Below are 14,513 nucleotides of genomic sequence, written 5' to 3' on the forward strand. Positions count from 1 at the left end.
GACGTGTGTATGACTCCTTTGCAACCCAACACTGGCACTTTAAATATCATAAAACAAATGTCATTTAAATGAGAGATAAACAATGTTCGCCTTAGAACAGATACAAAACAAAAGAATTGATAGTCAGCTTCCACTATGAATGTTCAGCAAGGTCTTAAAAGCGAACAGTAGGTCATTTATTTCTATGTAGATATAGCCCACGTCAAGGGCAGAATCCCAAAAGAACATTTGATACACATCATCTTGGCTTGAGGGGTTTTAGCTTATGAATGTTTATCTGAATAGAAGGACCGCATTTGTTTTCCAGGTGGGCACGTAACTCTTAGTCCCAAATTTACTAAAATTCATTCAATTCAGCAAGACAACTTGATGTGCTGGGCTGCGTGACAGAGAAGAAACATGCTATATCTACTATGATATGATGCATTTCTGCTCTATCCCTGTGCTGGTCCACTATAGGCTGCCTAATGCCAAAGCACGCACTCTTGCACCGTGGTGCAAGAGTGCCTGCAATACAGGCATGATCGTTTTTGTGCAGGATGGAACACGCTCCTCCTCAAACACAATCTTCAGAGGCATTATCCTATTTGTATGTGTGCTGCAGAATGCAACACGCATAGAAAAGGAAGTAACAAGAAGACATGAACATGCTTTTCTTTATTATATCTCTGTTGAGGAAGCGTATTGTTTTGAAGCATTCCCAGGTATTCTAGTCAGGGTGGGTGGAACTCTCTGGATTTTCCTCAGTGAAAATATGTGGAGTTCCAAAAATACTTTGCAAGATTCTACAGAGTTCTGCCAATTGGTGGAAATAGGCATGTTGTGCTGCTCGCTCAGTATAGCGCCAGGAGCGCAATACCTGCCAATAAAACTGGACGAATGGCACCACGTGGCATGCCGGAAGGCACAGCTACTTGGGTTGGTTTTGCAGCCACTCAAGTAGATTTTCTACTCAAGCAGCAGCCTTTTGACCATGAATGTTGTAACCGGGCCACATTGGAAAAAAGTCTCACCGGAAGCCTCCTCGTGACTGAAAATCGTGCAAGAGGATGTAACATCTCGCTTGTGTTTAGCAACTTACCATTTTGGCGCATGGGAAGGAAACATTCTGACTTGCAGTAATTGGCAGGATTTGGCAGTATCTCCATGTTACATAAGCCATTTCAGGCACCGGAATGGAATATTTCACCCACCCCTAGTTACTAGTCTTGGTAAATCTGGGACTGCATCAGAAACCCCGGGTGGATGCATGGGAACAGCCACGCTCCAGCAATGGAACGCCTTCCCCATGCAGAAAAATGCAAGGCAATGACTTAGCAGGGATGTGTAAAGCCCACATTAGTCAAAATGCCATAAATGTGCTTCATTCCAGACAGCTACATCCTGCCTGCACCAAGGCCAAGATAGAAGTTGTGCCTTGACTGGTGTGTCAATGTCTGCCTAGGACTTTGAAGCTGTGTAGCGAAGCTCCCATGCTGACTACGTAATACAGTGAGTGAGCTGGAGGCTTGCACGACTCGCTAATATAGGTACGCAGCCTCCCTCTGGTTCAATTGGACCATGTGTTGGGGTAGGACTATCCTCTTTTCAATGCGATTTTGTCAAAACAGGGGTCAGTCAACAGAAGCACAGGGCCTAAAAGAAGCTGACCACATTTCTACAGAAGTGCTTGAAGGCAAAGGATCAGTCGACACAGATGGGAATTATCGACTTGGGTCTGTCTTTGCCTGAAAAAGACCCTAAATGGCTAGAGTAATTGAAAGAGGACCGTCCTTCCATCCTGCCCAGTCTGGCATAGACAAATAAAGAGGACTACTCTATTTCTATGCCTTGGAAACAGAAACATAGACACAGAAATAAGACTACTCTATCTCTGAACCCAGAAATCGGAAAGTAAACAAAAATTGAAGGGGAATAACATGGCCTTCAAACATGGCCCATTCACTGCAATAAGAAGGCTAGTTGCTGTTATCACAGTAATGATCATGCATCAAGTTTATCCATCATCCTCCACTACTGAGATACATAGTTGCCTTGAAGGTTTTCCTCCATGTGCTCTGATGGCCCAGGATCACCAATCTGGTGAACAACCCAAGAGATAACCAATCAGGTGCTGAGCACAAGATGGCCACTCTGTAAAAAAATCATTGGTGGGGGGATCACAATGCTGTGCAAGAAGTGCAAATTATGTGAAAATCAATCCCTAACTTGGAAAGAAAACTTGGATATGCTTGGGAATAGATGCAAACTGGCCTGTCTTCCCAGCCTCTTCCTGGCAAGACCAACCAACAATTCCTGACTTCCCCATAGACGAGGACAGAGTGCAGTTTATTGATGATGACATTCAGACCACAGTTAATGATCCTATGGGCTTGTCAGTGTGTAAATTTACATGTTGTGAGCAGACCAATCATAGAGTTAGGAGGTGACTTTTGGGCAGTGTTCAGATCTGCTTTATCCCTCTCCTTTCCGTGATTAGGACTGACTTGGTACCATGGTTGTAGTGTCTATGACTCATGTGATTTCGTTCATCCTGAGAGTGATGGGAATTTGGAACTTGACACTTGGTTTGCTTTTGTGTAGAATTGCGCCTTTTGACCTAGTCAATTGCTGTTATTCATCAGAGACATTAATTTTACAGTCACAGAAACAACCCCCTGCTTTAGGAATGTTGGCTTGCTTTCAGGCATTGACTGTTTCCAAAAGTATATTCAAGGTTGATACACTTTAGTGACACTATGATCCCCGGACTACATAGCACATATCTCAATACTGGGAAAACTTTTGCTGGACAGGCGGAGGGAGGCAAGAGCCTCCTCTGCACAGGCTGCCTGATGGGCCATCACCTCAATCTAAATGATAACTCTAATGGTACTGTTGGTTTTACCTAAATAGGAAACTGTATATTGCATGTAAATTTACAAATGTTACAACATATTTTCTAATGCATTTGTTTATGTTTCAGAGCTCCTTCCCAAAACTACCAGTGGCTGCAAGCCATGATGTTTGCTGTTGAAGAGATTAACTATAACAACAATCTATTACCAAATATTACACTCGGCTTCCAGATCTATGATTCCTGCAGAGTAATGCAGCGATCCCTCCTGGGAACGTTATGGATGCTAACAGGGCAGGAAAAACCAGTTATTAACTTCTGCTGCCAGAGGGAGCTGCCTTTGATGGGTATCATTGGTGATGCAGGGTCATCGAGCTCCATTGTCATGGCCCGGATATTAGGGCTTTACAAATTCCCACAGGTAAGGAAGAGTTAACTAATCTTCAATTAATCAAAACTGAAGCACAGAAATAGATTAGCAGAGACGTTACAAGGTTACTGTATCCCAACATTAAATAAATGGTTAAATCAATATCTCCTCTGTCTAATACCAAATACACCTCAACAAGTCTTCGGATCATTTAGTTTTGTAGATGTACATTCTTGATATAAGATTTCAATTATCTGTAGTCAATGGGGAAGAATGTAAAGAAGCAATAATTTAACTGAGAGAGATTGGATTGCTATTACAAAATATAAATTGATGGAAATGGATGAAAAATATAATATTACCCATGGATTCAAAGTCATGAGCTTTTGGCAAGAATGGCAATTCATTTTGATTCCCATAACAAATCTTGTAAATTGGACTATTAAAAAATAATTAAAAAAAATGCATCTACACACTGTGATATCCCCAGATACTTCTATAACTTGCTCTAAAAGACATAGATGGCCTTCTCAATATTTATCTACTTAATGATAAAAATTATTGTTTTCACATTTGCTTTTAAGATATCTCATCCTTTTATTGTCATTTTTGCAGATCAGTTATGTTTCAACAAGTCCACTCCTCAGCAACAGAAACCAGTTCCCTTCTTTTTTCCGGACCATTTCCAATGATGATTTACAGGCACAGGGCCTGGCCCAGTTACTGTTCCATTTTGGTTGGACCTGGGTTGGTATTTTGGTTGAGGACAATGACTATGGACAACAAGGGTACCATTTATTAAAGATGGAGTTGGCTAAAGCTGGTGCTTGCATTGCCTTTACTGAGACTATCATCCTGAGTAGAGCAGATAGGAATGCCTTTCACATCATTCAAGTGATCAACAGCTCAACAGCCAACGCCATTGTCATCTTCTCAAGTGATGCTGGACTTGTTCCTTTAATAGACCAAATGATAGTACAAAATGTAACTGGCAAGGTATTCATTGCTAGTGAGGGTTGGGCTACATCTGCTACCTTAGCCTTAGGAGAGTACAATGAATTCCTGAGTGGCACCATTGGGATTGCAACACACAGTGGAGACATACCGGGATTCAAAGAGCATCTCGACTCCATTAATCCTTTCACATCACCAGACAACTTATTTTTGCCACAGTTCTGGGAAGATGTTTTCAACTGCAAATGGCCACATCAGAAAAACTCCACAACCTTCTGGGATACGAAATCAAAACTTTGCACTGGACTTGAGAAGATAGGAAGCCTTCAACTTGACTTTAATGATGGGACCAACTTAAGAAGTAGCTATAATGTCTATAATTCAGTTTATGCCAGTGCTTGGAGTTTACACAATCTGATTTTTTGCAAGACTAACAACGACTCAAATTGCAAGAAGGCATGTGCAGATATCAAAAACTACCAACCGTGGCAGGTATGTTGAACACTGAACCCCCTCACAGCAATGACTTTCAGGAGGTGGGAGCATGGTAAAGAAGTTACCAGTCCCTCAAGTTAGTTTGCTTAGCCTTTCTAAGAGTTTTAGGGGCAGATGTATCAAGATTCAATTTTGCGATTTCTAAATAGCGATTTTTAAGGAATCGCTATTTAGAAATCGCAAAATGGAATGTATGTAGAAAATCGCTATTTTTTTGCGACTTCTCAGTCTTCCTTATTTGCGAATTCGCAGTTTGCGAATTCGCAATTAAGGCTTAAGTTCGCATGCATTCATATGCACCAGTAGGCCCATAGGAATGATTGTGAAATAATTCTCAATTTGCGATTCACAATTTGCTAATCGCAAATTGAGAATAATTTCAAGGGTGCAGGGGTGTCTCAAAGACACCCTGCTGCACCCCTGAAATCTACATGTGTGTGCATATGGAGCACATACATGACCTATGGGCATGTATGTGCGTCACATGCCACCCTCACAAATGCCAAATAGGGCATTTTAAAAAGAAATCGCAAATTACCACCAACTACAAGTTGGTGGTAATTTGCGATTTCTTAACCTAAATTCGCAATTCCAAAATGCTACATACATAGCATTAAAGGAATCACAAAATTGCGATTCCTTAAATTCTTAAGCAAAATAAGGAATCGCAATTTTTTGCCATTCCTTATTTTGCGATTTTTTGTTACATGTCAAAACATGCAAATTCCGGCCTTTGCGAATCGCAAACGGCTTGATACACCTGCCCCTTAGATATTTTGTGGCCAGCATGGCCACCTAAATAAAATAAAACACAGAAATCAAAGTAACAATGCCGCATGTAGAACTTAATGCTATTCTAAGAGGAAGTCGTACTTATAATAGAAAATACATAATTCCAATAATATTTTAAGAAGTGCTAATCAAGGGCAATTGAGAGTCGCTGCCAGAAGCATAATATATTTTAATTGACTTTTATTATCCTGTAATTCAGGCATGTCAAAATATGTTGCCTCCCAGTACCTCAATTGCATTCATTTGTAAAGTTTTTGAGTGGCCTGCTTTACAGACAGCATAATGTAACAAATTAGGTCACCATAGGGATATGTATATGAACACCTGATTAACTGAGAATGATTCTCTTTCTTCTTGCTTGTCTTTGTAGCTTTATCACTTTGTAAAAAATTTGCATTTTCAAAGTAAATCTGGTGAAGAAATATTCTTCAATCAAAATGGTGAAGTCCCTTTTGTCCGTTATGATATCGTGAACTGGCAGCAAGATCAGGAGAGAGGCCTGAGGCAAATGACAGTGGGCAACTACGACTCCAATGCCGCTCATGGGCAGAACATCACGGTGAATGCCAGTGCCATCCAGTGGGTAGCAAGGGCCAATCAGGTATGTGCCTATGCTATGGGTTCTTTATTAAAGAAGGTCCTAAGCAGAAAAATGTATATTCATGTGTGTATCCCATATTCTCTGTGCTCATGGTTCAACCAGTTGTGTTAATACTACTGCACCTTTGTGGTCATTATCTACCTATAGAGTTAGCAGAGTGTGGGAATGTACAGAAGAAGTTAAATCTCTCACTATCTCTGTCTCTGTGCAAACTTTTAAACGAGAACCCCAACTCTATAAAGAGTTGTAGTATATAGTGACGATGAAACTCATCCACCTGTTGGTGCAGTAGTTTCCAACAGAGCACATGGTGACTGAAGGTTAACTCACCTGATTGGAAATAGATCGATTGTTAGTTATTCATTCATTTGTGTTCTTTATGTAATGAAAACCAAAATTGAATGGCTAGTTTTACACACTCAGAACAAAGGTACAAGAACTCAAATTGTATAAAAGTAGGCCATAACCACCTAAGAATAAACACTGGAATATAGGTATATTTATGCACATTCACAGTATTATAGCAATGTTAGGAAAAGTGATTCTGCATTTAACCAAATAAGGTCTGTATTAAGAAACACAGTTGTAACATTTTGGAACCTTTTTCTGAGTCACTACTATATTCAACATCTTCACATTTCTCCTGATAGGCGTGGTACACTTTTAGACCCCATTTGCAAGTCAATTTTATATTAGCATGTGTTATCAGTTTGGAAAAAAAACAAATTTTTAAACTTATTCAGTGTTTGTCAATCTGCACAAGACACATTCTTTTACCCGATTCATCAAACAAAGGTTAAATATTTGATAGTATGGTTCAGGCAGGACACCAGGGCTAAATAAGTGTACAGGGGTCAAAATAAATATTATAAGCCAGGCATACATCACAGCATGAACTGCGCACAGAGGACAATTTTGCCACCCACATCCTCAAGCATTGCGGTGCACTGCATAGTATAGCAAGGTGAGCTGTTCTGAGGACTGTCACACAATAAACAGTGTTCCCAAGGTTTATTTATCTGTTAACCTTCCTACTAACCTCTTAACAACAAGGCAATAACAATCTAGACATTTGAGGCCAATGGTCTGTACATGTTCAATGTAAATCGATACGTTAAATGAAGACAGTAACGGGGGGGCGTGGCTTGAGCGCCGCACAAGATGGCGGCTTGACTCCGGAGCTCCGTTGATCGAGCGCCGACACCAGCACATTCCGCAACATTGCCTGGACTTTCGGAGTAGCTGTTATCATATCTCGGCATCGGAGCATGAGGTGAGCAGAATACTGTCAGCTGCGTCCCTCTACTCCGTCTCCATGCGCATTTTTCGTGAGTGACGCGGCTCGCTCTTTCGGCGGCCGCCATTTTCCCTCAAAATTTGCCGCGTCTCATACTCTGCCGGCAAATGAAGTTAATTATGACACAGTGCTACCTCCATGTTCCCTGTGTTCAGAAGTTTCGCTAACTTGCGCATTAGCATTGGAAATCCTCAGCAGGACTCTTTCTTTGATGTTTTCAGTCACGCTGAGTAGCGTCTCACGCTACACTATTATTCAGGCGCCATTTCTCACAGGAATTTACCTCACAGGTTCCTGCAGCAATGTTTACTCCTCATGAAAAGTAATCTCTATGTTTTAAACATCGTCTGCGCGCTCTGACAACTCTTCTCAATGCAACTCTGGTCCTTGTGCCTGAACTCTTAATTAAATGGTGTCTTTGGAGTGACGCACTTTTCAACTCTTCTATCTTGTGGAGGATTTACTGCGAGGAGTTGTCTGTGATACCAATAACTTTTGCTCTTTACATCAAAGCACTACTACTCCTTATTTTATTTTATTTTATATTATCACACTGGAGAGTGCCTTCTTCACAGAACTCTTTTTTCTTCAAATCTGGAGTAGCATTGCCATCTATCTACCTTGCCATATATGGGGAAACTGCGCAATCTCAAGCTTACAGCTTCTAAGACCAAACCACGTCATTCCTCAGACTCTGACTCGACGACGCAGACCATGGAGGACCTTATTCCCCCTAAACCTGATGTCACTCGTGGGGCAATTCCTAAAGCTACCACCTCCAGTAAGCTCTTACAACCTGGCTCTACGAAACGTTTAAAAAAGGATCCTCCATCTCCAGACTCTGCGTCTCATTCCGCAGCCATGGATCTTATCCTTGAAGAACTCCGTGCGCTTAAACCTTTCATGGCCGAAACTACCAAAACACTACAATTTCTTCATGACAAATGGTCCACTCTCGAATCCAGAGTCCTTTTGGTGGAACAATCAACGGAAGCTCTTCAAACTTCCTGTTCTAGAATTTCAACGTTGGAGAAGGATGTCTCTATCTTACGGCGGCAGACTGAAGAGTTGGAAAATAGAAATCGTAGAAATAACCTACGCCTTTATAATCTTCCGGAACACACAGAAGGGTCCAATCCAACTGCCTTCTTCCAAACCTTCCTGCCAAAAATTCTGGATCTTCCACCTTCTTCCACACTAAACATTCAACGTGCACATAGACTTGGTCCGAAAGTTTCCTCCAAACCCCGCGGAGTCATCATGCTATTCTTACAATATACTGACCTACTTCAAGTACTCTCGGCGGCCAAAGCTAAGAAACAGGTTATGTGGGAAGGTCACCGCTTGTATCTCTCTCAAGATGTAGCTAAAGTGACAGCTGACCGCAGGAAACAATTTCTTGATCTACGACCACGACTACGAGACCTTGGTGCCAGATTTGGTCTCCTCCACCCTTGCCTCTTCAAGGTCACTTACAAAGAAAAGACAACAACTTTCGAAGATCCACGAGTCCTTGAAGAATTTCTCCTTCATCATGAAACCGTCAACATGGACACTGCAAGACCTGTTTAATTGTTTATGTTTTTCTCCTGTTTGACTAAAATGTTCACCCTTTAGTTACCATATTGTATCTAGTCTCGGTTTCCCTTATCCTATTGTCTATTCCTATTCCTAGTATATTTTGTCCTACGTATTGCGCAGTTTCATCTTTTTGATTTTCTTATGTACTCCTGATATCTTCTTTTCCATTTTTGTCTTTTTACAGATCCTCTCCTCATGTTCTCCATCCCGGTGTATTTTTACTCCCTTCAATTGACCCTAAGCTGGTTCCTCAGGTGTTCGATGGCGTGAGTTTCTGTTGTTGATGTCGTCCTCTTCTGGCGTCGTCACCCCTCAGTTCTCATCTGTATTTGTTGATATGTTTTTCCTCCTTTCTAACTTTCTTCTATTCTCCCTACTGTTCTTTCTCTCTATTTTCTTTCTTTACTCTTTTCTCTTCTTTTCAATTACCTTATTCTTGATCCTCTCTCTTTATTTATTTATCTTACAGATTTTTCTTCGCATTCATACTAATTCTCCCCTTTCCTCTATACTCATTTTCTACTTTTACTTCAGCTTCTCTTTTTATCATTCTCTTATTAATCTATATTCCGAGTAGTTACTTGGAATGTTAAGGGTTTAAATAACCCTATTAAACGTCAAAGAGTTTTAACACATTTGACTAGACTTAAAGCAGACATAGCCCTCCTCCAAGAATCCCACCTTCAAGAATCGGAGGCTACCAAACTCAAACGTTCTTGGGTGGGTCATGTTTTTTACTCTCCCGCTTTAGGTAAGAAAAATGGTATAATTATCTTATGTCATAAAAAGTTAGATGTTTCAGTTTCTTCACAAGAATGCGATGTTAATGGTCGTTGGGTTGTTGTCAATTTTCTTATTGATAAAATTCCTTTAGTTATTTTTAATGTTTATGCTCCTACAGGTGTTGATAAATTGTTTTGGCCTGCTATATCTGATAAACTTGTAACTCTTAATGAACAGTATGTTATTTTTGGTGGTGATTGCAACCAAGTTTTTGATCCTTTTTTAGATAAAAATTCGAAAGTTAAATTTGTTCCCTCCAAAATGCATTCCCAATTTGTCACATCTATGAGAAATAATGCTTTGGTTGACATTTGGAGGCTATGTAACCCAGATCTCCGAGAATATACTTTTTATTCCCCTACCCACCACTCACAATCCCGTATTGATTACCTTTTCCTCAGCAAACCCCTACCACAACTTGCTATACATTCAGATATAGGTTCCATTTTAATATCAGATCACGCTCCTGTCTTTGTAGATATTGATCTTATCCCATACTCCCCTCACTCAGGGCGCTGGCGATTTAATAATTCCTTACTCCTTGATTCTAATTTTTGCACCCGTTTTAATTCCTTTGTCACTGAATTTTTTACAATTAACCACCTTCCGGAATCCTCCTTTCCCATGATATGGGACTCATTTAAAGCAGCCGCAAGGGGTTTCATTATTAATTTTGTTTCTCAAAAGAAAAAACAATCTATTTCTAAGTCAACTCAAATATTGGATAAAATTAAAAAGCTAGAATATATCTATTACAACTCTAACTCTGAATCCTCCCTCCGTGAACTTATATCTGCCAAAATTGACTTTAATAAATATACCACCAATGCTGCCTCGAATTCGCTTCTTAAATGCAACTCCCGATACTACGGCGGACAAAACAAAATGGGCAAACTTCTTGCAAATTATCTCAAAATACGTACTGAAAGGCCTAAAATTGATTCTTTACAAGGCCCAGCTGGTGTTTCTTTGTTTAAAGACAAGGAAATATTAGCTCAATTTGTTTCGTTCTACAAAGCTCTATACACTCCCGAATCTACTCCTGATCCTAATGATCTTCTTGCATATTTTCAAGATATTCCCTCTCCGGATTCTTCTCACATTGACTTCCAACCGTTGGATTCGGACATTACCCTCTCTGAAATCTCACATGCCGTCTCTGTTCTTCGCCGCGGTAAAGCTCCTGGACCTGATGGTTTTACTATCGAATTCTACACTCATTTCTCCTCCCTTCTTCTCCCTAAACTACTTTTGTTATTTCAATCTTTCTCGGCTTCTGGATCTTCTCAAGGAACTTTCCAAGAAGCATTAATTTGTCTAATTCCTAAACCAGATAAAGATCACACCCTATGTAAAAATTATCGTCCCATTTCCCTAGTAAACACTGATTATAAAATTTTTGCCAAAATTGTAGCTCTTAGATTAGATCCTCTACTACCAGACATCATTGGCCCTGAACAGTCCGGATTCGTTAAAGGTCGTTTATCATCAGACAATTCCCGTGTTTTCTTTAACATTTTGAGTAAAGCCCCCTCCCTATCTATTCCCCTTGCCGCTATCTCTCTAGACGCCGAAAAGGCATTTGATCGAATAGGTTGGGATTTTATGTTTCAAGCACTTCATTGGTTTCGTTTCCCTCCTAAATTCATTTCTCTTATTTCCTTACTTTACTCTAGTCCCCACGCATCAATCTTTGCAAATGGTATGACTTCCGATTATTTTCTTCTTCAAAGAGGGGTGCGTCAAGGCTGCCCTCTTTCTCCTCTTTTGTTTATTCTGGCCCTAGAACCCTTCTTAACAAAAATTCGTCTTGATGAGAGTATTACTGGTTTTCATTATGGATCTCAAAAGCAAGCTAAATTATCAGTATATGCAGATGATATTTTATTTTATTGTTCGAACCCCCAAACAACTCTTCCTTCCTTCCTTAATCAAGTTTCTTCTTTCTCGACTGTTTCAGGTTACCGTCTCAATATTGACAAATGCGAAATTTTACCCTTAAATCCTTTATGTCAAAAACATCTCTTTGACTCCTCTGGCTTCTCCTGGCAGCCCTCTAAGATTAAATATCTGGGTGTTTGGTTTGCCCCTCGCCTCCCTGACACACTTAAATTTGATTTCGAATCTCTATCTAATAAAATTACTACTTCAATTAATCGTTGGCATCCTCTCTTCCTTTCTTGGTGGGGACGTTTAGATTCCATCAAAATGATGCTAGCACCTTTGGTTCTATATACTATCTCCATGGTTCCCATTCGTATTCCTGATCATTATTTCAAATCGATAGATTCTCTTCTAATAAAATTTTTATGGAAAGGTAAAAAAGCTCGAATAGCTCTCTCTTCTTTAAAAAAGGACAAATCCCTAGGCGGAATCAAATTCCCTAACTTTAAATCATATCATAATGCTTTTTCTTTAAGACAAACCTTGCGTTGGCTCTCCTCAGATCTTCCTCACATTCCTCCATTATGGCTTACGTTGGAATCTTCCTTACTGCATCCTTATGAATTCTCAGAAGTTCTCTCCTTTTCCTCTAATGTCTCATCCCTTCGTTCCCCCATCATTTCTCACTCCTGTTCTCTCCTTCGCCCTTATGTCCTATCCACTTATCCCTCGGCTTCCTCTATTCACACCCAACCCATCTGGCATAATAAATTCCTCAAAATCCGTAACCGTTCATTATATTGGAAAACCTGGCATTCTCTTGGTCTAAAATGGATTCCCCAACTTCTTTCCAATAATCATCCGCTTCCCTTTCAAGACCTTCAAACACAATTCTCGCTACCTTCCTCTTCCCATAAACAATATTTGACACTAATTCCTTCCCTTACCCAGTACCTTGCTTCGCTCCCATCCACCAACTCTATCCCTGTCACTCATCTTTCAATTTCTAATACTCTCGATCAATCCCTTTCCGCTTCATTTATCTATAAATCTCTGCAGTCTTTTACAGACCGTACTAAATCTAAGGTTGAGTTGGCTTGGGAAAAAGATTTATCTCAAAATTGGTCATTCACTTTGTGGGATAAAATCTGGTCCAAAATTCACAGTACATCCAGAGCTGCTAACACTACGCAAACCTTATTTTTTATATATAATCGTACACTTTTTACTCCATCGACTCTGTCATCTTTCTCCCCAGACACTCCCTCCACTTGTTGGTCCTGTCCTTGCCCCCTAGCTGATTTGAAACACATGTTATTTGATTGCCCTCACATTTTACGTTTTTGGCACTTGGTATGGTCCCAATTACAAAAGATTTTCCACTTTACTTTTTCCTTTTCAATCGTTCACATTTTCCTAGGATCTCTTTCCCCTGCTTTCACCGACACGCATCATCAACATAAATTGCTTGACCTCTTAATAGCCATTGCCTTTCATCATATTACCTCCCATTGGAAACAAGCTAATGATGTTTCCTTTAATGCTTGGTGGAATGCAGTTGTTTTAACCATCGTCTAGATACTAATTTTGTTTCCCCCATCTCTTTAGCAATTAAGCGTGACCTTTTATGGATTCCCATCACAGATTATTTGTCTAAGATGGCCAGACCTCTTCCCAAATCCCCAATGCGTAATGTTGAAGTTCGTAAACCACCGTGAGCGCATTTTCTTATTTACTTATAATGTTTCTTCATTACATGTATTGTTTATCATTCTATTTACATGCTTTTTTTACTACAGATGCTCCCGTATTCCTTTGTTTCCCTGATATTTACTTCGATTTTTATTTTTCTGTATGACATAGCTTTATTGAGTTGCCATTATTTTGTAAGAGAGATTTTTCGCTTCCATAACTTATGATTGTTTCTTCATTTTCTGCCTTTGTTTGTTCTTATTTCAATAAACTTCAAACTTAAAAAAAAAAATGAAGACAGTAACTCCCACAAGCATCAACCTGATAATATCCACTAAATGCTGCTCGCCATTTTTATACAGAAGAGAGTATCTGCCAAAGAAGGACAATGGCTAAGACCCAGTCCACATCTTATCCTTGATGTGCGATTTTAACACAATGTCAATATTATCCACAGCTTTTGCACAATGCTACTCTGTCACATGATAACAACCACAACTCCAAACCAACGGCCTAATTATGAGGTTGACTGTCTGACCACTTGACAGCTGTAGCCTTTAGAAGACTGCACTTGACTGCAGTGCCTGCAATGTGGCTGCAGTGGTCTTGCGGTGGCAGTCAATTGTTTTCCATATATTGCGATGCCTCTGTGAGCATTTTGATTGCACATGTGTAGAATGCACACATGTGCATGATACATGAGGAAAAATACTACCTACTCATTGCCGGAGTCTGGCCCATATGTGGGCAGTCCCGGCAATGGATATATGATACAAAAAGGACTTACCTGTATATCGCCGCAAACAGGGTCATATCTTTGGGCTGAAGATGCTACTGTGAAGGGGGAACGTGAAGAAAGGGATCCACGTCAAACTCTGATGGGAAGAACAGGAAAGGGGTAAGTATGTATCCCAAATCCTTCCTTTCCGCTGACTTAAAGACAATCCGACAATCTCATAATACAGCAGTTGGACCGCCGACCTAGTGGGTGTCAGGCCACAACCGAGGGTACCGCAGTTCCCAGACCGCTGGATTTCTTTTTAAGGTAACATATTTAAAATATATAACAATTCTGAAATATTTTGAAAAACATATTTTCAAAAAATTCAAATACAGAGTGAGAAATAAATATATATATGTGTAAGTGTGTGTGTGTGGTATGTGAATATTACCAACTGGCAGTTGTCAGTAAGTAGTACGAGTTAGGACCTAGTTTCCATAGGAAAAG

At 40.1% G+C, this 14,513-nt stretch overlaps 1 protein-coding gene across 1 annotated transcript in view; it reads right to left on the bottom strand.

The window, feature by feature from the left end:
- LOC144797880 (extracellular calcium-sensing receptor-like) overlaps window positions 1-14,159 on the bottom strand; it is a 206,313-nt gene extending 192,154 nt beyond the window's left edge. The window contains exon 1 of the mRNA XM_078668681.1: window positions 14,073-14,159. Coding sequence (XP_078524807.1) covers window positions 14,073-14,098 — 26 coding nt within the window. The 5' untranslated portion in view covers window positions 14,099-14,159. The remainder of the gene's footprint in view (window positions 1-14,072) is intronic.
- Window positions 14,160-14,513: the final 354 nt, after the last annotated feature.

The sequence above is a fragment of the Lissotriton helveticus genome, chromosome 12 (assembly GCF_964261635.1).
Source record: "Lissotriton helveticus chromosome 12, aLisHel1.1, whole genome shotgun sequence".
NCBI lineage: Eukaryota > Metazoa > Chordata > Amphibia > Caudata > Salamandridae > Lissotriton > Lissotriton helveticus.